This window comes from Electrophorus electricus, chromosome 18 (genome assembly GCF_041902795.1).
Source record: "Electrophorus electricus isolate QZ-2024a chromosome 18, ASM4190279v1, whole genome shotgun sequence".
NCBI classification, from domain to species: Eukaryota; Metazoa; Chordata; class Actinopteri; order Gymnotiformes; family Gymnotidae; genus Electrophorus; species Electrophorus electricus.
Genome location: NC_137514.1, coordinates 10,039,924 through 10,066,871, shown reverse-complemented (window position 1 = coordinate 10,066,871; position 26,948 = coordinate 10,039,924). Strand labels below are relative to the sequence as shown.

The 26,948-nt window shown below is 40.8% G+C and overlaps 2 protein-coding genes across 3 annotated transcripts; one reads left to right on the top strand and one right to left on the bottom strand.

Moving 5' to 3' along the window:
- Positions 1 to 143: 143 nt before the first annotated feature.
- On the bottom strand, positions 144 to 8,979 carry pwp2h (PWP2 small subunit processome component). The gene is made up of 21 exons (XM_027031025.3): positions 8,823 to 8,979; positions 8,457 to 8,569; positions 8,189 to 8,283; positions 7,949 to 8,048; positions 7,704 to 7,847; positions 7,123 to 7,258; positions 6,656 to 6,930; positions 6,209 to 6,352; positions 5,953 to 6,023; positions 5,726 to 5,862; positions 5,441 to 5,589; positions 4,732 to 4,879; positions 4,141 to 4,291; positions 3,518 to 3,698; positions 2,972 to 3,119; positions 2,687 to 2,795; positions 2,349 to 2,414; positions 1,329 to 1,547; positions 1,020 to 1,170; positions 819 to 893; positions 144 to 599 (listed from the first exon to the last, which is right to left on the bottom strand). Exons 1-21 carry the CDS (start codon positions 8,838 to 8,840, stop codon positions 428 to 430), a joined length of 2,802 nt encoding a protein of 933 aa, XP_026886826.2. The 5' UTR covers positions 8,841 to 8,979; the 3' UTR covers positions 144 to 427.
- A 559-nt stretch (positions 8,980 to 9,538) lies between these two features.
- Positions 9,539 to 11,873, top strand: LOC113590739 (thymosin beta-11-like). 2 transcript variants are annotated; one of them, XM_027031035.3, is made up of 4 exons: positions 9,539 to 9,681; positions 10,615 to 10,730; positions 10,945 to 10,984; positions 11,177 to 11,873. In XM_027031035.3, exons 2-3 carry the CDS (start codon positions 10,631 to 10,633, stop codon positions 10,974 to 10,976), a joined length of 132 nt encoding a protein of 43 aa, XP_026886836.1. In that variant the 5' UTR covers positions 9,539 to 9,681; positions 10,615 to 10,630; the 3' UTR covers positions 10,977 to 10,984; positions 11,177 to 11,873. The 2 variants fall into 2 exon arrangements, with proteins under 2 accessions (XP_026886836.1, XP_026886834.1); XM_027031033.3 differs by having other exon boundaries at positions 10,945 to 11,873.
- Positions 11,874 to 26,948: the final 15,075 nt, after the last annotated feature.

The window sequence follows — 26,948 nt, the reverse complement described above, 5'->3', positions numbered from 1 at the left end:
AGAAACTGTGTGTTCTATTTTCTGACCAAGGACAGTTCAAATTAAACCATTTATGCTGTGTAATAAATCAGGAACATTGAAAATGAGCATTAATATAATATTTAAGCTCATTATTATTTGAGTTCAGCTGCTTAGAAAGAAGGTTCTTTTCAGTATTTTTAATTACTTTTCACAGACAGCTTATCATACAGTACCAAATCCTTGATGAGTATCAGTAAAGTTAATCAATGTATATAAAATATAAATGGATCCAATTTTACTTTGCATGTAGGTGAATGTTCATTAGACCTCCCTTCTAAATAACCAAACAAGGCATCATCCTCAATCTTCCCAGTCAAACCCTACAGTTCTGTGTTGGCCCACATTCTGCTGGTTACCCATGTCATTCTGATGTAGGTTTGGGTGGTTGCTGGGGTCTGGAGGAGTATTAGCTTTCCACTATGACTGGATCACTCATATCCTCCTCTTCGTCCTCCGAGTCCATGACCTCTGCCTCGTCCACCTCTTCATCGACGAGACAGTCTGTTGCGGTCCTCTTCATCCCTCTCTGTTTGGCCAGGGCCGCGGTGTAGCGGATGGTGTATATGTTCCAGTCGCAGCTGGCAAGGGGAAGAGAAAAGAGCTTTGGTTTAGACGTTACTTAAAGTAGTAGTTCAGCCAAACATTACATCATACTGCATACAATGAAAGATGATCAAACAATTGTGTTGTTCGAGCATGGCCGAAAGTTAATCAAAATTAAGACCAGTGACTGGTACACCTTATTTCCATTTCTTTGTGTATTGCATTGCGTATGTGATTGGAGGAGATGGACTTACAGTTTGGACAGGTCATCGTGGTGCCTCTGGATGCTCTTCAACAGCTGCTGAATGGTTGTGAGTATTGCTGATGACCTGTTGATCAAATGTAATGCATGCTCAAATCAAATTGTAAATAGAGGACTATGAAGGTGGTTATATGGTAGAGTTTGTGTGTTATTTCTGGCATTTGGAGAAATGTACACCCTGGTTTCGTCTGACCTGCTCTTGAGCTTCTGCCCATGCAAGGTGAGGAGGTTCTGGGCCCATGTGAGGTAGAACTGCAGATGTCTGGACTTCTCCAGAGATGAGGCCACAAAGTCCAGCAACTTCTCCACATAAACATCTGGCAGTGAGCTGGATACCAATTCCGCTAAACGATCAAAAATGATACCATAACTAAAAAAGGATATACACATACATGTGCCTGTCAAAATAAACAGCAAAGTTTAAGCAGTATCTAAAGAAGTTCTGAAAATACCATGAAATTTATGACTAAGTACATACTGAAATATTACAAGTTGCACATACTTTGGTTGTAAGGCACAGATTCCAGCACTTCTCTAATTAAACTGGTCTCATTCAGGCGAAAAGCTAGCACAATGGCTGATGTCCATTCCTTCTTCTTCAACTGATGACGTACGCTGACTGGTGTAACGTCCATGTCCAGGTCATAGGGGTCAAACACCAGCGAGGTGTCTAGGGAGTAGACGAGCAATCCCTCCGTGGAGGCTGCGGCCCAGCTGCGCCCTTATTGGTGCAGAGGAATATCTTATATTGTTAACTGACAGGAATCTCTCATTGTGTTATTGACTGATTTACCCCAATTTGAACACCATATGCATGGAGTGGAACAAATTGCAACATTCCAACAAGCTGTCCAACATGACTGATCCATGGTATAATCTGGACATTTCACACTCAACTGGTTCTACTAGGAGTGCTGCGAAAAACAAAAACCAGAAGTGAGCTGTAATCATCTGTATGAAAACAGCTGGCATATAAGAGGGATCAAAGAATGAACAAACAGGCCACTACCAGGCACATCACGTCACAATTTAACTTTGGTGAGCACAAGATCTCACAACGCATCACCTACTAAACTTTGAACTGAAAAAGTCATCACAGCAACAATATCAATATCAATACACTGGGTGTGCCTGATATTCAGCCATTTTTGATTGGGTAACACGACTGATCCAAACATCTGCAATGACCAACTTTGTCCCTTCATGGCTGTGGGTAACTGACACTCAAAACACTTGTAGCATAATACTACACAAGACATCAATCACTGAATGGTTCCAAGAACACGACACATTTTCAGGCTTCAGTGGCCTGAAGTGTTTGGAATGAGGTGAAAAGGGCTGTGTGCAGCTGTCCAATCATTTTTGCATGGTACAACATTCCTACACAACACATGCCGCATTTTGTAGACTTCATGCCATTCTAAAGGTCTAAAGAGGTGCAACAGTACTGGTTACACCTAATAGATAGGTATACCTAATAAATGGTTAATCTGTTTTATATAAGGATCTAAGGATTACTTACCAGTGGGGGAGAAGTGGAGAGAGGTAACACGAATCTCTGGCTTAAAGTGACGGGAGCTCATGTCGCCTGGGAGAGGTGAGAGAAAGTTGGATTTCCCCACAAACACAACATCTTAAGTGGTGACTCTGGGTTCATCTTCAGAACAGATTACTCTTAATCTTGGAATAGATTAGATCATTGTTGTGGATTCCCGTCAGAAATGACCTTTCAGGACTAGAATAAGCAATCCTAAACATCTGATTGCAGTGCCTTATACTGCCCTTTTTAACCATGCAACACTAGTACGTATTGACAACCACCACGACAGCAGACATAATGAACAGCAAGAGTCCTTTTACCTCTCCTGACTCCAGGCAGGCGGAGTTCAACTCCGTCGCCATCACCTGCACCTTCGTCCACTAGTGCCAGGCTACCAAACTCCGTCATCTTACGCCTGTCCAAGAACTCCTGACACAGTGACACATGAGAGTTAAGTTACTAGTATACTGGCATTTACAATACTCAGATGACTGGGAGAAAGATTTGTTTCAAAGTATCACAAAGCAGTGTAACACCACACTGTGGAACGCCACAGAAAATGCTCAACTGTAGTACCTGCTGGTTAATAACAGATGGAACCATACCTCCATAGCATCCAAGGACATGTTGCAGGAGATTTCAAATTTTTTCATGAGGATCTGCTCCTTGATGTTGTAGATGCACACAAACTTTGAGTGGCCCCCAGCCAACATGGACTCTCCATCAGCAGAATAACACAGGCATGTGAAGGCCCTAAATACAACAGAATAGGGCTGTCCATTTTGCTTGCCTGTCAAATATGCTAATAATGAAGGGTACTGCATATTTGGTTACTATATGGTTGTGTTTAGATAGACGGTTTATGTTCATGTTGACCTGGCATAATTGAATAAAACTTGTTGGCCAAATCAATAGATGTTTGTACAAAGAAAATACAAAAACATTCATTATGATGTTTTTAAATGTCAGTCAGCTTGTGGTTTTAAATTGTGAATTAATACCATGATTCAGTTATATTTTTAGGCTTGAGCATCACATGAATATGTGATTTCCAACTGTAACACCTAATCCTGACCACTGGAATACATTTAAGCATTTGAAGGCTTTGGGTCCATTATGCCTGAGCTGCTGTAGGCCTCAGCAACACTCACTTGCCCTTGGCAGACTGCTTGGCCGTGATCTTCTCGGTCTCTTTGCGACCGATCTGCAGGTCATGGCGCCCAACAATGGAGCCGGTCTGAGTCGCCGCCTGAGGGCTCCAGAAGGTGATCTCGCCATCCAGGGTAGCCACTGCCAGCTCCTGGCCATCTGGACGATAGGCCACCGCCAGACCTTCCCAGGAGGAACAGGGCCCAATGTCATACAGAAGCATTCTCCCACAACCTTCCTGTTCACCACTCAAGAATTCTCCATCAATCGTCTCAGGTTCCCCCTTTCCAAAACTCACACCATATTCCATTTCATTCTGTCACACTACTCCAAACCGCTTTACCTCCTTGTTCCTAATCAGATTTGTCTTTTGTTCTTATTCTGGCTCAGTTTCCATTGTTTTTCCACCACGTATAACACCAAGGCTTATCCGCATTACCTCTCAGCAAGTTGACAATATCACTTTTAAAAAAGACAATACACTGGCAAAAGTGAGCAAGTCTATTATATACATCATACACTGCAACCCTGTACCAAAGAATTGTAAATGGTTGGTCCAAATATATTTATCTTTATTCCCTGAACAAGAACCACTGTCTCTGGCGAATGGGTTTCTGGTCTTTACCATCAGAGTTGAGGCGGAGAACCTCTTTGGTCTGCCAGCTGTCCAACATGTCCCATAGTCTAACTGTCTTATCCCACGATACGCTGACCAGCACAGATTGCACCGGGCTAAAACACAGGCAGCTCACTGGACCCTCGTGACCACTCAACACCTGCTCTTACACACACACACACACACACACACACACACACACACACACACACACACACACACACACACACACACACACACACACACACACGTTACACAGCTGGAAATCGCTGCAAAAAACTTGACATATTACATACATAATGTGTACTTACTCACAAACCGGAAATGAGTTATTTCAAATTTGTGCTTTATAATCTTTGCTCTTGCAAGGTATTAATAATTAATATCCAAAAAAGACCAAGTCTCTAAGTGTTCCGTTATAGTATGACTTTCATCTTCAGCTACCTCAAACACATACAAACGTGTTACAGCAATATGTCATTAAACGAATACTTTGCTCTGAAAAGATAATGTTGCCATTAACTGAACTTTTCTACATTATTGGACACCTCTGCATTCCTAGGTGAAACACTCCTTTAAAGAAAACGAGTTCAGGCAGACCTCCAGAAGACGTCCTGTCTGCATGGACCAGAGGAAGATCTCGAACGAGTCCTGAGCTCCAGCACACACCAGGTCACCGCTCAAGTCCACCGCCAGCGAAGAGAACTGGGTCGGCTGCGGGGACGTCATCGTACGGAAGTTACGGTACCTGAGGAGGGCATCAGAAACCGTTTTGAAGCACAGCCCTGCTGTACCACCATACCTGACTATTCTTTACCAGTATGAGTTCAGTGGGATGTGCCAAATTGCTTTGTTTAATGAGCCATAAGTCAAATTAACTACAAACACCACAATACCCTGAGAATCAGGCCATGACTAAAGGAGGAATGATCTTAATGCTCTGGCTTTAGATTAAAGAACAGCTCAGGAAAGAGTCCGATTTACATCACGTACGATGCTGAACTGAACTGCCATCACAGAACAGGAAGAGTCAGATCATGCAGAGTACTAAACTGGCATTCATAAGTTTGTCACTTTCCAGACCAAAAGCTAAACAAACTGGTCTTCACAAATCTTGGCCGACTAAATGCATTTAAGGTCAGTAAACAAGCTGAAAATTTGAGTTTTCCCTGAAACCATCCCTCCTGGTAAAGAGATTCTCTGTGATTATAGTCCTTGTACCTGCCAATCTCTTGTCAGATTTAGTGTACTCATTCAGAAAGTTAAGCAAGCTCAGGCAGGCTAGCAGCATCTGGCTCCTGCGCATTACCTGTGCAAGTCGAAGGCACGGACGGTACCGTCCAGGGAGGCGCTGAGCACCACCAATCCACTGCTCGTGAAGGCCACGCCAGTGATGCTGCTTGTGTGCTCCTTGAACGTGACGAAACACAGGCCACTACTGCAGTTCCATACCTTCACCTAAAAACGCGTCACATGCATCACAACTGACTCCAACAGATTCACCTTTATGTGCCTACACAGTGACTACAAAAAGCTGTAGGGTCCAAAAAAGTCCAAAAGTAGGGTCCAATCGGCTATGAAAGAGAAAGCTTACCTTCCCATCATCCCCTCCGGTGGCTAGGTACTGTCCATCAGGAGAGTAGGCCAGAGAAGCCATGTTGTTGAAGTGGCCTTGTTGCTTGAAAACATAGGACTCACTCTGCCACTCCCAAACCAGAAGCTGACCAAGACCTTGAAAACCAAGAAATTATTTCAGCCCCACATGCTCAGTGTACATATACTACAACAACAACATCAATGCTAGATGTGTAGAGACTGTACCTGAACAACCAAAGCCAATCCAGTCTCCAGTGGGGTTCAAAGCTATAGTAGAAATCCTCTGATCTGATATGCTGAGGTTACATGAACATGAATGTACAACATAGTAATTACACATTAATACAGCATCATGCCAATATAGAAATAACATTTCAACTGCGAGGTTAAAATGTGCAGTGTGTTCTGACTGCAGGAAAAACAATAATTTAGACAAATGGTGAAAGGATGAGCAGATGTCATGGTGTGATTGAAGGTTCACCTGAGTGAGTGAACGAGGTCAAACTCGGGGAGCTCGTGTAGGTAGAAAGCTCCAGAGGCAAAGCCGGTCACCAGGATGTGTGTTCTCTTGTGGAAGGCCACCGCTGTCAAGTTGTTGAAGTCGCCCTCCTTGTTGAAAAAGTGTCTGTTCCAAAGAGAGATTCATGAGTCTAATTATCTGTTTATATGCTGCAGTCCACACAATGGGCACATAACTGAAATTAAATTTCAAAAGGTGAAAAGTTAAAAAGTTCAGAAGTTAGAGTTCAGGCTAAAAAAAACCCCAAAACAACACAGACTAAAACCACAAACGAAACTGTTTTTCCCCTTCTATGAACAGCTCAGCAGTCCAATATTTGACAAGTCAATGCAAAATGACAAAAATTCTATAAGCAACAAGCTCCAGAGAAATTTCTTTTTATGACGTTTTAATTAAGCTACCACTTACTTGCTTTTTTGCTTGTAGCGGACATTTCTGATACCCTCCACTTCTTTAGGTGTATCTGCACTGCCTCTAACCACCTCTCCCCTTGGCTCCCCATCATCTTCCATTATTTCCACAATCTTGTCCTCTTCTTCCATACCAGCCTCTTCCTCTGCCCGCCTCTTCCTCTCCTCTGCCATCTTCTTCCTTTCTGAGTATTTAGGGCCCTTGCGTAAGCCATCGAGCTCTGTGTCGCTCTCCCACACACAGAGGGTGCCGTCTCGACTCACAGTGTACAACTGCAGCACGACGAACACGCTCATGTCAGCCTCAGTGGTACAACCGATAACCAAAATGTTGCCATGTGTTTGATAGGTGGTTAACTGTTTATCAATATGATGGCATTATTTATCTACAAAACAATAATTCATAAAAATAAAACCACTAAAGTAAATTATCCTTGGTAAAATCAGGAGATGGTGAAAACTTACATTAAGACTGTCCTTCTCAAAGAAGCAGCCCACAATGATATCTTTGTGGCCACCCAAAGAGTAATAGAGCAGATTGGCCCATCGTTCTGCTCCAAATACCCATGTGGTCATGTCTTTGCTCCCCACAGCAAAGCACCTGAGGAGGCAGAGCACAGGAAAATAAAGATGTACCTTCCTTATTCAGCTCACTGAGGAGGAAAACAGCTCAGAGAGGCTACAGACACTTCTGAGAATGGTGAGCACTGAGCTCAGCTCAGTAGCTTTATATTTCCATGTGTTAATCACAGTCACTTGGACAAAGGTCAGCACTTTTGATCTGAGACACATGATAAAAAATGACCCACAGTCAAGGTCTGTGAAGCAGCATGACAGGAAGACTTGTGACTTTTAAACAATTACTGCCTAAACCATAAACAGAACTTCACCAGCTGACATCATCTAATTTGCATAACGTTCAGTGACTACCCCCCCAACCAACTTAATTCATTACTGACGCCATTAACATTCTGAAGGGAAATTAAATACTAAAGGCAACGCATGTGACACGCATCACTGACACGGCTGAATCTGCAGCTCCATACTTGGAATCATCAGTCCAGTCAATGCAGGTTGTCTCATCGTATGGGCCAAAGTAACTCTTGTCCAGAGCAAAAGTGTTGAACTCTCTGATCTTGCCAGGGGCATGGTACATCAGGGCCACATTTTCTTTAGTGACCACAAACTTCCTGTAGAGAGTAAACAGAGTAAAGTGATACGCTGAAACATCGGTAAACGTGAACAAGGTCTACGGTAGGGAGAGAATAAGTGAGTGAGTGTAGTTACTGACCTGCCGTCAGGCGAGAAGCGGATGCTGCCAACAGGTTTGTGAAAATGATGATGGTAAAGTACAGCTCGAGTAATCAGACTGACCAGCACTGCTGCTCCATCTGGAATACAAATAGTTTAACACTAGAAACCATCTGTGTATAATGAAGCAAACAAAATAACACTCTTAGCGTCTTAAGAAATTACCATAATTTCTGCATCTTAAAAGGACACGCAAAACACAAAACGTGTTATTAGTTACCTTCATCAACAAGTATGGCCAGATTTCCATCAGGCGAGAGGCCGACACAGGCTATATTCTTGTTGGTGCTCACAGGCAACGTCTCGGATTTATTGCTAAAATAATGCAGTCATCAATGACATCACTTAGTACATTACACACTTAATAACTTAACATTTAATTAGTCAAAGCATCTAGAAAAGATACTTAAACAGCACAGTATGTGAAAATACAGCAAATTAATGCGTCGTGCGAATGTTACATTTATCCGCAGGCAACAAACACTTACTTTTTAAGATCGAATATGGAGATGCGATTTCCAACAGGACTGATGACTGAATTACCATCTTTGGAGAAGGACAGGTTGCCGTGTCGATAAACAGCTCCCAGTAAATTGGAAAACTGGAATAAGGTGGTAAGAAATTTCCTTTTTGCTAAATATGCCTTCCGTATGTCTGTGCACTGCTTACATACTGTAAATAACACATATACTGCTATTTACTGGTAATGACAAGCTAAAATTGGACACAGATAGCAAGCTCTCCTCTCCATCAAGATTCCTGCGCTGATTTGCTAAACTTATTACCCCAGCTATCTGGCTAAAGTTAGCTTATAAAATGAGCACATATGTCAAAACTAACCGTCACATACATACCTTGTATGCAAACTTCATTTTAGCCTCGAATGACGTTTAATACTTCACATTATTCGCTAGAAAACCTAAAGTCCACATGCACTAAAACCTAGTGTTTTTCTGAATTCAGAAAACGCACGTGTAACCTATGTATAGTGCATCCGGGTCAGACATTTCAGACAACATAAAAGACGGGTTTTTTTTTTTTTTGGTTTTTTTTTCCAATATGTGCGTGCGTCTCACCATACGTGCGTCTCACCATACAAGACGTTTTCACATTTTCTAAAGCTATACCAAAACGTTATGTAGATGTATAAAATTATTCTAAAATATAAACAGTACAGTAGACATTATTCGAACGTATGCAAAGTCACGTTAATGGCCGTAACAATAATAGCGACGTATTGTGTATATGCTAATAAAAAACATTTTAACTAAAAAAATGAAAAATGCTATCTAGTATGGCAAAGAATTAGAAAAAAACGCAATTGTAATTAAAATCTGAGTTTAAAAGCATCATTTATGCTTTTTAGAAGTTTAACACCTTAACAGCCACAAGATGGCGTCGTAGTACTTACTGATGTCATTAAAACTCAAGACGTTCGATAGTTAATAAACGTTTTTATAAATCTTTAAACAAACCCATTGTTTACGCTTGAATTTCGGTATAAGTGTTGCTAAATCAAGCTATTCGTAGCCTTTTTTGTGCATCATGTGAATTCAGTGCTCCTCGTTTTTAAGGGGAAGTATGTTTTTAAGAGTGACGTAACGATCCGATTTGCATATTTCCCTGTATATATTTTATGCTTGCGCATTGGCGCGCTACAGTGCTGCGACGTAGAGTTTATCGAGATTGTAAACGTTAAACCTGTCTATCTAGGTAAGGCTACCCAATTTTCCTGTTCACATTATTAATGTATACGTGATGCAAATGAAAAACGTTGCTTCAAGTGATACTGTTACTAGCTGTCTGCCTTATCTTGCTGGAGTAGTGACATTGGATTTTTAAAATTGTTTAAATTTTTTTTTAATAACAACGTGTGAATTATCAAAGGAATACTTAACGTGACGTGTGTTAAACCTCAGTGACAAGAACCATAAATCCATACTTATTTTTTGTGTATGAGAATCAAACGGATTCGCATGGGCTATTTCCTTTGTTACGCGCCTTTGTGTTGCAAATACCATGTATGAACACTTCAGGCAATCGATGCATCTGAGTACTAATGTGTGGAGTAATAATGGACATTTGCAAGTGGCAATGGCTTTCGGAGTATGATAACAGCGTAAAAACTCTGTAGTGGGAGATGAAGGAGGCTTGGGCGGTGGTTCTAAGCGCACGCGTATGCTGCCTGATTCGATGGGTCTTGGCAAAGCGAATTCGCAAATCTTTGTGCAAGCACGTGGGGGTCCAAAAAAATGTCTGCACATTTTATATAACGCATGCAAAATATTTATATTCACCATTTCATCGAATCGTGTCAAGTCAACATTCTCTGCTTTTTTTTTTCATTCTCTGTACTCTTGGCGTGGGAAGTCGATTAATTGTGTGTGTGTATATATATGTGTATGAAATATTTTGGAGAGGCGCCATTCCGAAAGGGTGCGGTTTTGTTCACGTGTGTAGCAATGATCAGCAAAATCATCGGGATGCGATTCTAATCGCAGTACTCACTGCTTGTTCTGAACAAAGGGTTCCACTATCTTCACTGCCACATGCAGTTTAAGTAAGGAGTATTCCCTCGGGCAGTTGGAGTGCGTTTCAGACAAAGGCGGAAAGGAAAAATGTGTGTATCCTTTTTGTTTTTAACAGACATACAACAATAATCATGTCTGACAAGCCCAACCTGGATGAGGTCACCAGCTTCGACAAGAGCAAGCTGAAGAAGACGGAGACTCAGGAGAAGAACCCGTTACCATCTAAAGAAAGTAAGCCTGTTGGGCAACAGTGCATGAATCTTGAGTCCTAACCATATTGCATAATTGTGATATGGCACCAGAAGACCTCATACTAGGCATTTTTGACTGCATCTGAATCTGGCATCATTGTGCAAGATGTGAGGATTTGCATTGCACAGAGTAATAATTAAATGGGCGTGGACATTAACTGTGCTTGGTTCTAATTGTTGTTCTCCATCCACAGCCATCGAACAGGAGAAGCAGGCGACATCGTGAAGACCCAGGTCTCCCACATGCACTGTGCACAACCCCTTCCCTGCATTGCCTTCTTTTCATTCACTTCTTTTAGCTGTATTACTTTGTAACCGAAACGTTGAAAGAGTAACAAACAAAAAAAAAATGTCACTTAAAAAAAAACAAAACCTAAAGCTGCCATCAGTGTTGGATGGAATTGAAATCACCCTCTCTGCCAACAGCCAGGAGAAGAGCCCTGTCCTCCCGCTCCTTTCCAATCCAGCAAAGAAAGAGATGCTTCAGATTCATGGAGCACATAGCTTGGAAACATCCGGATATATGGCAGGCTACACGATGTTGGCCTGAACTATTGTAGACACAGAAAGGGGCAATGGACAAGGGGGTGTGGCCTTGGAATGTGGACGTTCCCAAATTTACCAACCAGTTGAGGCGTGGCTTTGTCAACATGTGACCTGCTCACCAGTTTGAGGCATTGCTTTTTTTTTTTTTTTTTTTTTTTTTTTTTTTTTTTTTTTTTTCCCTTTTGTAATTTTTAGTTATGATAATGCACAATATTTGCTTTTTATGTTGTCAGTGATTAACACTTTGTTGGCGCTGCCTCGGGCAAATGCTTGTTGACCAAGAGATAGAGAAAAGGTGGGGTCAAACTAGATTGAGGAAAACACTCCTAAGATTATGAGGGTTTTTTCAGTTGATTGTACCCTTTTGTTGGTGTGGTTTTGGGGTATCTTTTTCTGTTTCACCCTCTCTCAGTTGTCTTATGGAGGCTGTCATTTCTCGAAATGAATTCCATGTGGTCGCTTTCAGCTGTAGATCAATTGTTTTAGTAAAAACTCAGCAACCATGTTACTTTGCCACAAACTGTTATCAATAATGGAAAACAAATGTTGTAATAAAAAAAACACCTTTGTTATCAAATGGCTCTCTGGCCCATTGTTTCACACCCATTGTCTGGATCTCTTAATGTGGAAGTTTTTCTAATACAGTGTATGTTCAAGACCTAGTGCACAAAATGGCTGTCTTAAATCAGTTAAATACATGATGTATGTAGTGGGAGACTCCTGCTCATATGCCTTTTGATTAAATGTAATGCAGTTCAGGTGGGATTAGCTTTGTAGACCGCATTCAGGGAAGTCGATCCCGATGGCTGGTGATGTGGCTTCCCAAGTTGGTCTCCCTTGGTGGGAGATCACAGGTGGTGACTAGGACATTGACCATCCAATTAGCTTGAAGCACTGTGCCATGCATGCTGGGTGATTCAAATCCCGATTCCCTTGGCTAAGATTAGCATTCGACTCAGGCCTGCTGGCATCTGAATCCATTTGCCCTACTTTGTTTCAAAACATTTGACCAAAACAGTTTAAATCCAAAGGTCAGCATTTGTGATTAAATATTTGCTCTTCATCATTGAATCAGTTGAAAGTGAATGAATGTGCATTTGCATTACATGCCTGTAAACATTTTCTGTGTAACATTTAAGAGCTTATAGCAACACAAATTATGGTCATTAACATCAGCATGGTTATCTGAGGTGGAGAATAGTGTGTACATATAAAACCATAGGCTTTAGAGTCAGTATATTCAGCCATATTAATACAGTGCGCTGTTTTCATGCATTGCATTACACAGTGATGTATTACCATTACAATGATGCAATATGTGGTTTCTGCTCTAGCACAGTTAATACAGTTTGTCACAGCTATCTCTGCAATAATTGTACATGTCAGTGTAACTGGATTCTTAATAAGTCTTGAGCAAATTACTCCCAATACTCTATTAATCTGTTGCACAAGTGCAGTTATGCTGGGAGTTACATACTGGAGTGAACTTGGATGTTTATGTGTGCACAACACGTATGTGTATATGCTCCTTGCACCATGCAACCATAAAGGTAGAAGGATTAACAAAGGCCTGTTGCATATACAAGTTTCTCAATTTCTTGCCTCTGGCGAGCTCCTTGGTCGACCAAATCAAATAACCCATCAGTCCATGGCAGGTGTGCTCCTGCTAGTGAATACAGAAGTGGCAAGGCATCTGGGAGATGTTTCTATTCTGAAGTCAGACAGATCCGGGCATGCCTACAGAATTCCACAGTAGTTAACAGGGAGGAGCATAGGCACAGAGTCTTCTCCCCTGAGCCCTGGTCAAATAGCTTTACTAACTACAGTCAATGGACGGTCCTGGGAATTGCAAAACACTGCATTGTTTTGGTATTCACCCTTTCCTAATCAGGTTATAAAAAGCTTGTATTATCAAGCTGAATTCCAGCTAAACTCCATAAAGAGCCTACCACACCATCTAGCAGTTCCATGGCTGATAGGAATGGTTAAGGCATCCAAACAATGGGCTGTTGAAGAATGCTGGAGCTCCGTGGCTCCTTGTGTCCAGCAGTGAGCGCTACCCTGCACTGATCATGCCCACATCCCAACTGAAGCCAATGAGAGGCCATTTAGCCTTTCACGAGCCATTGCACATGGGATTGTGGGTCAGTGCCCCTTCATGTATCTTGGCCTAAACTGTCACATGAAGTTGAGACTTTGAGATACATCTTTGATTTAGCTGGTGTAGTGTTGGCAGACTTCTAGTTCAAACTAAAATAAGATCTAATATAATATGACATTCAGTGTGTAATGTACTAAAAAAAAGAAATTGCACAAAATTACATTAACTGCCATTGTCATTTCTTTGGGACTAAAAAGTAAACATATTCCATAAAGCATCATTCTTATCATTCACAGCTAAATTGATGACAATCTATCCTGTCACTCTCTGCTGAGTGTTCCGTCTGTCGATCATGATGCTGTGCTAAATTAGCCAGGTAAACAGTGTGCTGAGCTCCTGTTTCCATGGTAACTTCCAAGGCTGCATCATCACTGAAGTCATTTTTGCTGCAGATCTGTACTTCTCCATGCTGTCTCTCTGCAACAGGAAGCTCTCTTGTTATTACCTCTCGCTATTACTATTGCCTATCGTTGGAATGTTCTGTTCTGTCTCGCCATAAAACCTGCTTTATCAGTTTCTCAAATAATCATTTACATTTCTGCCGTACATTTACAGTCGCTCAATGGATTATGGTGCAGTTGTTTTTGTATAAGAGCAGTAGTCTATCAGATGTGCACTCATGTACATACTGCTTCTAATCCTACGCCCAGTTATATGAAATTCTTGACTCCTGAAGTTGGTTATGGTTCAATACATGTGTTTGTTACAGAACAAGAAAAAGAGAGAAAGACCTGCTCCTTTCATAGTTTACTTCAGTCCTAAGGCCTCCCAGCCATTCCGTGGGGCTGAGATGGGGCACTGTTCCACACCCTAAATGCCCTCCCCTCTCATTTGGCCCCGCCCATATCCATCAACGATCAGTTGCAGGATGGAAAGTGTTTTCTTAAGGTTTAATGCACTGACTGATAAGAAAGAACATTTGATAATGAGGATTGGGGCATAGTGAAGAAGAGCCATCTTGCAAGACTGGTCTATAGTGGAATGTAGCTGAGTAACTCATGTATGTAAGAACTAGAATGTGTGAGCAAGCTCATGTTACTAAATCTGTTATTAAATCTGAAAACGGTGAGCATGCCTCTACTTTTTCATCTGCCCGACTTTTTTGTGTGTGTGTGACATTGTTATACTGCTAAAGATGTCACGCTATAAGCTACAATGTGGCTTTTAATTACCAGGTGCTAATATTTTCAGCATACATCTATTTTTCATAAAAACCTCCTGCTAAACTAACCTTCATATACTCATACAAGACAAGGTTTGGATAACCATCCCTAAATAAAATTCATATTTTTGCATTCTTGTGTATTCTTGCAGTCAATTCTCATGTGCCTGCACTCATATCACTGATTAAATTCTGAGTAATTGCCGAGGTTGTGTTTGTTTGTGTACTAGTTTAAATCAAACCACAGACATACCCCTCGCTATCGACTTCATTTCTTCCTTACAGCACGTTACTTCCTCGATTGGTTTTCGAGGCTGCATTATAGAATTTCCCTCCTTTGTATGGCGTCTCTACGCAAAAAAAAAATTAACATCACTTTACCTTAAGTGTCATGAGAATCTATGCGTAGGTGTATGTGTGAACATTTGCACTGACACCCTATTCATACTTGTTAAGGACAGCCATTGTGTTATGTGCTATGACCCTATTAATCATTCTGAAACTGAAGCTGCAACTATGCCAGAAACAAAATCAGTTGACGTTTTCAGGGGTAGACGAGGGCACCGACAGCCTGTCTGCGAGAGACTGCGGCTTTAATTACCTGCTAGCTGTTTAATAGCAGTGCCTGAATCAGTCCTCACACGGGAGCATAAGGCTTTAATTAGAGCTGTCCTGAAGACAGCCAGTGTACATTGTCACACGTGATGCACGGCCTTTGATCAACATCGTCGCCGGTAATAGGCTCCGTTTGGAGCCAGGCAGCTGCAGCCACACCCACACTGGGCCAATCTGGTTCAGCCGTATCAGAGCTGTTTGCCGCGCCGCGATACAACAAACTGCAGTGATTCACAGCTCCAGTTAGAAAAGAGTTTTCAAAGACGAATTTGCATATTTTCACCCGAAGAGCGGGAGATTGGTGGAGAGCAGGTTCATTATCGGCTCTGTCCTCTGAGGTACAAAAAGCTGATTTAATGGGAGTGAATTGGGCCAAAATATAGGCTACAGTTAATCTTAGGTTCATATGCGGACGATCAAAGAGTCAAAACACTCCTGAAACAGCCTTACAGCACTGGCTATATATATATATATATATATATATATATATATATATATATATATATATATATATATATATATATATATATATATATATATATATATAAAATTACGAGATGGCTGACAAATGGCACACTAAACTTGTCTGGGCAGATTTTCGAAAGGAAAAGAAATTTGTCATTTGTGTCATAGGATGCTTCACATTTAGCCTTTAGTGTGTGGTTATTATATGTGATTCTCTTGTAAGCTTTAAAATTGATTACTCATCCCCTGCATGCATCCTTGAATATGCAAGTTTGTTTGCAATAAAACTATCTCATTGCTGGAATAAGAAAATGTATTGTAGCTAAACAGGTGTAAGTTTGGCATTCTAGCTAAACAGGCTTACTTGAATCCATGTGGTTTTACTTAAAATCCACTGATGCCTAAACAGAAGATTCTCAGTATCACATACATCCTCATGCTTGTAAACGATTCGGCTTTGCCACTAAGCCCAAAAGGCCTAACAGCACAAATAGCAAAGGACTATCTTATTTGCTTAGTTTATTTAAACTGAAAGCTACACGTTACATGAGTTAACTGTGCCTGTCTCTCTCTGTAATAACTGACAGCATTTGTATATGTTGGGCCTGCAGGATACTGCCAGTCCAATGAATCACACAAGACATGCATGGTAATCCTTAATAAACCCCAAACCTTAAACCTTACACCTGTACACTGTTGGCTCTTACATGGTGCTTGAAAATTCCGTTTTGGTATGCTGCCAGTTTTTGAAGATAATCAGTTTTTAAGAATGCCAGCAACAACAACATTCCTTCAGCACAACCCAGTCACACAGAGGAAACACTTCATAAGGTTTACTAGATATGTAGAAAACACAGAAGGTAAACAGGAAATTACAGTACAAGTGAAAGTGGTCCTGCTTGCCCAGGTTCAGTTTGGGAATTGTATCAAAGGTATAACCACTAAAGGAAGAAATAAATATAACCATTATGTTAACTGACTGTTTCCCTGATCATTAGGAAATTAGAATATGATGGCTTTAAGAGCAAAACAGGAAGTAAATGCCATATTTAAAATTTTTAACATATCATAATGTCACATTTTAAGCAAAAAAAAAAAGAAAAAAGTATCCTTCAGTTCTACTGGATTCTATTATTACTGAATGAAAGACCATCAGGGAATGTTTTCACAATTTTTTTTTTCATGGTGGCACAAAGACAGGAAGTGGCACTGTTCCAGATCCAGCTGGTTGTGTTCATAGCTTCAGAATAGAGTGACCAAAAAGCAAGATACATGGGTGTGTGTGTGTGTGTGGGTGGGGGGTGGGGGGGGGTCAAGGCTACAACACTGCACATTTTTGGAATTGCAGTGCCCTGCTGAATGCTACAATGGGGGATTTCAAGAAAACTGCACTGTAACTTGACAGTGGAATTTCTTAAGCACTGGCTTAGAGGGCTGGGTCCTTTCATGTGTACCCATGTTTGAACTCTGCCCATACCATATCACAGCCACATAACTGAGCACTCCTATTTTATATCATCAGTTTTAATGAGCATATAATGCATTCAAAAGGCTATACAATCACCAGGTATACTATATATAGTACTATATATACTAAGAAAAATGGAAATGGGGTTATACATAAACATTTTAAAGGTAAAACATGTGCAACAAAGCAGACTTTTCCCTCGTGGTATCAGTTTGAAAGGAGTGCTCCTTACAGATGTATCACAGGCAGCAGATTTAATCCTGTAGACATGTTAGCACAGCATCAGGGAGATGCTATCATTCTTGCATGCGTGAGGAGACATGCACACATGCGCTTGCTCCCCTTGTGTTACAGAATTCGAAAGCATGCAAAGAATTGCAAAACAGGTGTTATTTTGTCTGAGGGAAGCACAAATTCCCTTACTGATACACATCATGCAGAAAAGACAGCAACCTTCTGGATGTATGCAAAAGAGCTACTGCCTTATAAATTGTAATCCTGCTTAATCAGTTGTAACGCATTTACGGCATTGCAGTGTACCTGGAAGCGCATTTGTGATGCAGTGTTTTGGACGCTGCTGACATGGCTCAGATAGTCAAGGGAAAAAAACATTTTAACAAAGACACACAGGATCAAGTTCTTTTTTTTTTTCTCAGTGGGGGTGTGTTCGGTTAGGCCTCAGAGAAGAGGCACCAAAGCAATGTAACAGAAGCGCATTATACTGCTCCACATCAATAGCTTAAATTGTTAACAAAATCTACAGTGAGGTTAAATGATCTATTGTGGTCCATTTTCCCATGGTTTGTCTGCTTAATAGACAGCTTTCTTCAATAGGCAGAAGTCATACTTACACTTCCTCCATTGTCACTGGCCTATAGAACTGGAACGTTGTGTTGTGTTATACAATAACCAGGCTCTCCCTTCAGTGAGGCTGACTCTACGTGTGTCTGCGTGTGTGGTGACTGAGTGCGTAAAATGGTGGCGGTGATGTAGCACAGTCAAAGAACAGTCTGTCAACTGAGGTTAAAGAGGAAAGGGAAGTTCAGAGGTGTCTCGCTGCAGAACGCTGTCTTTTGTACCTGGGATCTCGCTCTCTCTCTCTCTCTCTCTCTCTCTCTCTCTGTCTGTCTGTCTCTCTCTCTCTCTCTTTCTCTCTCTCTGACCTGACTCTGTCTCTCTCTCTCTTTCTCTCTCTCTGTCTCTCTCTCTTTCTCTTTATCTTTCCGCATTCTTTCTTCCTCCACTTCCTCGGGAGACCAGTAACTGGCTTGGTCCAGTCTGAGTACTGTTGCCATGGCACTACTTCCTCTAAACCAGCAGTAAGCTGAAGGGCTTACAAGCTGTAATGCAGTTACAGTCTCTGATCTCAGGCCAGTTTTACAGCCTTTATCAGTGCACTGAGGTGGCAATGTGGCTGCTTCAATTATCATTGTATAGTACCAAAAAGAATACATACACCAAGCTTATTCAGACACCATGCTGCCCTTCTGGCATTGAGTTAAATTTGGACACCACCAAGAGAATTTGACTCGGCCAAGATTGTGGTGAGCTGACCTTAGACCACATCCCTTTTCAAGATAGTACAAAAAATCACAGGCAGTACCTAGACCTTTGACTCTGCAAGGCCAACAGCAGTGCTGTTCTTTCAGAGGTGTAACTCTAAAGTAACTGCAATAGTATGGCGATAATTATATGGCAAACCTCGAGAGCTTTAAGTAGCTGATCTGAAAACTTGTAAATATCTGTAGGCCTACTTGTATTTTAAATGTGAGTACTTGTGAACTAAAATTTGCACTTGTATTTCTGATGTGTAGAATAAATTTTGAACATGAATGTTAAGATTTTCACTCACAGAAAATATTTCTACAGCTGAATTTTTAAACTTGAAATCACAGAGTAAAAGTCATAAATGTGTGAATGAACACTAAAATAAATACAAGTGTATTTATTTGTACACTAATTCATTTAGACTGTTTGATTGTACTGTACAACCACAAATTTGAGCTCACAACCTCTTAAACACAACGGCACAACTTCAAATCTGCCTGCCTCGACTTTTTCAATTCTTATTTTAGTAGATTTTGTTTCACAAGCTCTTGAGTTTTGCAACATAATTACTTCCATACTATAGCTTCTTGGGATATTTAGTAATGGTGCTACTGTAGCAGCCGAACAGTTGCATGTGTAATGGCAATAGAGTCATGTAATGTGAAGTTTGCAGGGTTTTGTCTGTGCAGCTGATCTTGTTTCTTGCATTAAGATCTGGAACCCATGGCAGGGAGTCAGACCTAATGATTCACTGAAGGCTGAGAACAAATGGCCTTTGAACCTAATCCTGTTTACTCTGTGAAAGAAAAATCTAATTTAGCACATTTGACAGCCTGAGATCAGACAAAACATGATGATGTAGTGGTATTGATATTTGAAACAAAGGTATAACATTGAATAAGGAAATGTGAGTTGGATTTAATGAACTGAGGATCTTACATACCTTTCAAGCCATACGATCAATAGATAACATTATCTGAACTGCAATGTTGAGTGTACTTATATCCAGACATCTTATCACAAGAATGACCCAGTTTACCTGTTCTGTTGTCCATTTACTTGTTGTTTTGAACATTTACCTGTTGTTTTGTTGACTTGAGTGGCGTTCAAATTTTGGTTCTGTTATGTTTTGATCAGCATGACTATCAAGTGTTCATGTTCACTCTATATAATTATAAACATCCAATGATAATGTGTATTGTATAAGCTCATGGTCAACTGTGGCCTGATTCAAAGTGTATCATGTGACTGTTGATAATTTGATAGCCTAGTTCCCCTTAAAGAAACAAATTTAAATTTATGACTACCTTGGATAAACAGTGAATCTAATTGCAAACCACATTATCATTATGAAGGGTCATTACAATTTTGACTAAAACCAAATAATATTTTAAGCAATGAGTATAACTGCTATTCTTCACTACAAATGACAGTGCTGGTTCTTAGTCTGGACAGGAACCACCTAAGCCCTAGTTTCAGTCCCACATCAACCTCTCGCCCTGTCAAGGTAGGAGTATGAGCATCTCACCTCTGCTTCCTCTTAAATCCCAGCAAATGCCAGCAGGCACAAGCTTGTTTGTGCTAGGAATAACAGCTTTGGTTTGCCAGAGATGAAGGAGGAGAAATGTTCCTGGCACACATACTGAGGAGTTGAATGAGGGGAAGGCCCCCGAAGAAGCGCCCAAACAATACACTCCACTAAAGCCACTTGGCTCTCCTTGCTACCTTTAAACCAGGAAGTGTGCTCGGAGGGGAGAGATTGTACTTCCTGTTTTTGGTACACATTCTTTGGCAGTGGAACAGAGGTGAGTGTTCTCTCTGTCTTGCTTTACTTCCTTCCAACTGCGCAGGGTATCAAAGGTGAGGTGCAGATGAAAGCGTAGCTTGTTTGCAGCTGTGGTGTGCGTAAAAGCGCCTCCAAATGGCCGAAATGTTTTAATTAATGGAACGCTTTTTACTGAAGACATTAAGAATACTAGTGTGAGATAGCTGTGACATATCTTTTGTAAAGTACGAGAAAAAAATAACACACGCTGTCATGTGTTCTGAGGTCTTGTTTTGACTTGGAAACAAAGTCTTTAGTAGTCATTTTGCAGCTGGGCTTTGAACAGCTGCCGAAACAAATCCAGCGAGGCTCTGAATAAGAACCGAAGCTAATCCAATGGCCGTGGACGGCTGCCCTGCTGTGCCAGGCCTCCTGGCTGTTTCTCGGAGGAGGGTCGCACGCCATCGGTGAGGGAGGAGGGAGAGGCACGGCCCCTGCCTGCTGCCCGCCTTTCATTTCACACACACACACACACACACACACACACACACACACACACACACACACACACACACACACACACACACACACAGCATAAACTCCCTTCAGTCTTGCTGGCCCTGGGCCCAGTCCAGTGCCCCACACTCTTCTTTTGTCTGCATCACTGGCATGTGAATTTATGGCTGGCACTTTACCCAACCTGCTGCTGGGCGTCCCTCTTCTGCCCAGCCAGGTCCGTTATGCCATTTAAACCAACATTACCCCAAGGACTGGCACCACTCCCAATTACCAGTGCCACCTAATTAGCATTCATCTGAAAACAGGGACAAATGAGGACAAATGTTTTTAATTTTCCTTAATAATTACAAAGCCACAGCCCACAATATGAAATATGTTAATACTCATGCCTTAGGTAATGATACAAACCTCTGGTGTAGCTGATGCACAGTAGCCTGTCGCCTGCAGTCCCACCAGCGTTGAGGTGAAACCAGCATGGTACGTGCTGCAGGATTGGCTGAGGCATGCTCCGCAGACCCAGCATGACCCCCAGAGGGACGTGTTGGCTGGAACGCAGCATTTGCCGTAAGCTCCCAGGGCGCTGCTCTGCTTCCTGGGAGTCGTGCAGTGCCCTTTCGTGGCCTGCCTGCCCTAATGAGTGCTGGCATGTCTGCATCCGGGGCAGCTGCAAGCCTCCACCTGGACTGAGGGTCTTGCCCGTGCTGGCAGAGACTTCCTGCAGCATCGATTTGGAGTGGTGTTGGAGGCTGGCTGAAAGTTGAGCCACAGCGAGTATTTAAAATGAATAATGATTCTGACATTTGAAACAGGGTAAACACGTAAAATTGCACAAGATATCCATTCCCTAAAAAAAGATCTGTTGCATAAGACTGTGTCGGCTGTGTTTTGTCATCTGAGGTTTACTGTGTTCAGGACTATCTTCAACTCAGTGTGTTTGGACACTGGGGAAGATTTGGAGGTCTGAGAGAAGAGAGAGAGAAATGTAAGAAATGTAATAAACTTTTCTTCTGATTATTTATGCACGCGGTGAGAGTGGATGAGCAACATTAGTGTGAATATGATACCAGCAGTCTCTCTACTTAGAAGGTGGTACAAAATGGATGTTTCAGAAAAGGCTCCGTTAAAAGGTTTAGAGTGGAAGATTACTAAAGTGGCCCTACTCCCGCAGCAACTCGTGGAGGAAATACCAAAGGATTAACAGAGACTGAAAGTGAACAGAGCTGGGGAGGGAACTGCGAGAAAAGGTGGTGAATATCCAACACCCCAACCCCAAAACCCTACCCCCAATCCCACTCCCGGAAGGTCCCCCTCCCCCCGTTCTGTTGAGGCCGAGGTTAACCTTAGGGTTTCTTTCTCAGGGCCAGAGCTCACACACATCTACTGCCAAAGCAGGACTTCAGCAGCACTGCACTACAAGTCTCGGACACTGATGTGCAGCAACGTGATAGCTGTTTGGATGTTGGTTGTGATATAGCCTTATATGATTCAGTGCTGATCCTGCTGGGTAAAGTATCATAATATCATTTTGATAACACATTCTTAAGGCCGGCACAGATACGAAAACAAAGATATCAACTGATATCAGTCTGAGTCAGATCTGGTCCAAGAGCAGAAACCCTTCAGTAAAGTTCAAGACCCTCAGAAAAACACTCCAATAAAAGTGTTTTATAATATTATAAAATTTATAATAGATTGTATTTATAATAGATAGTATTATGTTTCCAATGTCTGCAGGTATTGGTAATTATACAAGCTAAATTTTGTGTGCTGAAAAGAGAATCACTGCAGATATAATACATTAACAAAGTTTATGGGGCTTTTTGTATTTGGGTGTGTGTCCACGTGTGTGTGTTCTGGCTTCTCAGACTTGACTTCAGGGTGTGGCCTTCTTGTGAACATGTACAACTTAACCTGCATAATGATTAAACTCTGAGCACTGGGACTCCTCCCCAGCAAGTTCAACATGAGATCCTACAAAAGGCCTGAGACCAACCTCTAATAGGCCAAGAACCCAATGAGTTAAAACAATTCTAATGTTTTTATGCTTTTCTCCGTTTTTATGCTTTTCTCAGTGTTGTTTAGCTTTGTGAACAAATCCCACTTTTTTTTCCATCACTCTCATCGTGCTCCTGTGTTGACATATCACAAGAAAGAATTCTGAAATTAATATGTCTTGGAATAACAAGATTTTCAATCACAGCTTTCATGCGTCTTGGCATGCTTTCCACCGGACTTTCACATTGCTCATTAAATAAGGTTCATCTGATCACCTAATCACTCCCTCATTAAGTAGAATATGTTGGAATGAAATACATGTAGAGATGGTGATACTGCATACTGATATATACCAAGTTCTGCATAAGGCAAATGCACATGCAAAAGGTCTGTAAAAATATCTTCCTGCCTTCCTTTCTTCCTTCCTTCCTTCCTTCCTTCCTTCCTTCCTTCCTTCATTCATTCATTCATTCATTCAAGCTCTCAATTTTCATTGTCAATGTCCATCCAAAAATACAGGCAGTTACCTACCAACCTGTATTTTTGGATAGACGTTGACAATTAAAATGCTTTTAGAGCTTTAAAGCTTTTTCTTGATGCAAGACCCTTTTCTTGAGGGGAACAACCCTTCAACGGGTATTCTTGTCGAAACTTGTACCAACTCTAAACTGCTTCAGCTTTGACTCCAAGTACTACTCACAAATAAGAGCAATTAGTATGGGTACAAAATACTAACTAATGGCACCAGTCTATGCTGTTTTTAACAATATACTGGACCTGCACTCTTAATATTTCTGTGATGCATTTATATCATTTTTAGTACTGGTACATGCATATTTGAAGAGCTCCAACTCTTTATTTCTTAATTCTCAAAGTTCCACCTAGCTCTGGAATATACATGGAATATAGCACATCCTGGCATGAGGATACATTTTTTAGATGTTTTAGTTAAGTGGAGAAAATCTAGTTTAAATACCACATTTTATAAACTCTCATTCCTATTTACAATTCTTCACATTCCAAGGCCTAATTCCAATGTAAAACCCCCATCCCTTACAGCTACTTAGACTTAAGCACATTTGCACTAAGAATGAAGATTTCCTCCAGAAGAGTATGGAAATGTGTGAATATTTAAGAAGTAATATGATGTCTTTGCTCATGTTTTACCTTTTCAGAGAATGGATACACTGACCTATAAACAAGCCACTTTTAAGACAACAAGAATAGGTGTTCACTTATCATCCTACAAATAAAAGTAGCTAATATTATACTTTAAGACTTCAAAATCCTCCAGGATAATGCATAGACCACATCCCTTTTTAAGGATTCTCCACTAGTGTCTTACACATGAGACCAAAACATCAAAGATATGCTTGTCAAGTGAGATAAATGACCAGAAAAAAAGTGTTCATTCATTCAACTTCTAAACTGCTTAATCTAATTCAAGGTGGGGGGGGGGGGGGGTAGAGCCTCTTCTGACATGGCCAGGCAGGACCAACCCTGCACAGGGCACACGTCTATTGTAGCACTCGAGATGTGCTACATATAAATTTAACAGTCACTAAAATAACTGGCATGAAAAGATCAATTGTTATTACCCATTCCTCCTCATGTATTACTTCAGAAGTTGTCTGTTATATTTCTTGCAAGGGGTTTAGCTTTACATTGGCAAAACCAAGAGAAGGCTTGTGGATCATTTTGTTAAACATCTTCAAACAATCAGAATTAAGGATATGTCATCTCCAATGGCAAGGCATTGTAATGCTAATGAACACTGCATTAATGACATATCTCTTTGCATTGCCAGTTGTTGCTATGGTGGCAATGAAGTTAGGAAACTGATCTATACTTTCTGAATTTTGGAACGCTGTAGAAGAACATATATACTAAATATATACTTTTTTTTAAACATATACTTTTTCTAACATAAACTGGTTCCACTTCCTAGATGCAAGATGTTCTCATATATATATATATATATATATATATATATATATATATATATATATATATATATATATATATACACACACACACCCTACTTTTTGTATTTGCCTTTGTACAATAACTGTTTTCTCAAATTCTGCTAAAAGCATTATATAACATGTATTATGTATCAACTCACTACCTCAAATGTGCCATTAAGTAAAATGTGGTAAAAACTCAGTCAGTAATTGAGAATCTCAGTGACATTAATGTCTGTGTAAAATGCAGTGTGAAATAATCTGGGTGGATTTGCACACCAGCTGCCCATGTCAAATGAATGCTGAAATTGAAAGAAATTCAGTTAAAACTCTGAAACTGAAGAATACATTAAGCAGAACTAGATGATGAAAATCATCACCGTGTTTGAAAAAAAAAAAAAACAATCCTGAAAATTATGTTATGCAGGAGTAAAATATCTAAGTGAAAAGCTTCACAGAACAAAGGTTAAAATACTGACATATTGCTGTGAGACTTAAGAGAAATGTTATTCTTCCTAGTTTCATCATACTCTTGATGGAATTGAATGGAATTGAATATTTTTCAATTCATGAACCAACCCCAGACAGGACACCAGTCCATTGCAGGATGCTCACAGGCACACACAGGGAGAATGTGCAGACTCCACACAGGCAGCAGCGAGGCCAGGAATCAAACCCAGGCCACTGGTGCTTTACTATTGTGCCACCCTTTCCTAGTAATGACCAGTATCACTTCATTGCCTAGCCTCAACAAAAAGTACTTTAGCCCCACATCCTCCTCTCCTCTCGGCTCTCGCCATGCTTCCACTTCAATCTGACACCACCCCCGCTATCTGTCTATCTATATAAGAACAACGGAAGTGCTCTTTGTGAAATCTGGCTTGTGTTAGTACTCCTTAGCCTCGTTCTGTTTTTCCTGTTTCCTTGTTCCTTGTTTTGTTGTGTTCCTCGTTCTTTCTGTAGAAGTGCTGGACTGTACTGTTTGTTATGACTTTTTAAAAGGCTTGGGAAAAGATGTTCAGCCCCTCAGGTTCCTGAGTGTTCAGCCCCTCAGGTTCCTGTGTGTTCAGCCCCTCAGGCTCCTTTGTGATGCAGGGAGGGGTGTTCAGGGCAAGGCAGCTGGTTATATGCCAACAGTAAAGTGCTATTACTCTGGCTCTGTGTAGCTGGTATTGATGTCGCTATCCAAAACAAAACTGATTCAGAACATGCACCAGAACACTCTTATGGAGGCCCATCTTACTAAAGTCTTACAGCATAGCTGGCAGAGCTTTGGTTGAAGACCTATGATAGTTTTTATTTTATTTTAGTAAACTCTGATCAGAGTTATTATTAGCTGCTTGCAACTGTGAACTCTCTGGCATTATCTATGAGAGAGACATGGTCTGATTGGTATAAAATTAATTTACAATAAGGTGGGAAGTGAGCTCACTGAACTGTGAAATACCAAGATAGTCAAACAACCTGTAACTAAACAGGCCAACTATGCGTGCCTGTGAGTCTGAATGGAAACTCACTTTTTATGTCTTTTATGTCCAAGAAAGTAACATTAATATTATCTGCTAGCTTGGGGACCTTTTACTGGGGACTCCTTTTATTTTTTATTTTAATTTTATTACAATCACAAAAAAACAAAAACAAAGCAAAACAACAAAAAAAAAACAAAAAAAACAAAGATACTATACATTATTTTGTTTGTGACAATATATTATTCATTCATGTTCTCCTATGAGTCATCATCAGGAAGATCAATATAATATTTAATGTTACTTGAAGTTAAAATTAGTAATTAATAACACTGACGACGCTATACTAACTAAACCGCATTTAATAGGTAAGCAAAATCCTACATGCTTACCTACCTACCAATGTCTACCTAGCAATCTGTCATAGCTCACTATTACAAATAGTTGAAGGTGCCAAGAATCTGTCACTGCTTCTTCTAGATTATGATTGTTATGGCAGTTGCTCCTGTGTGTGTATGTGTGTG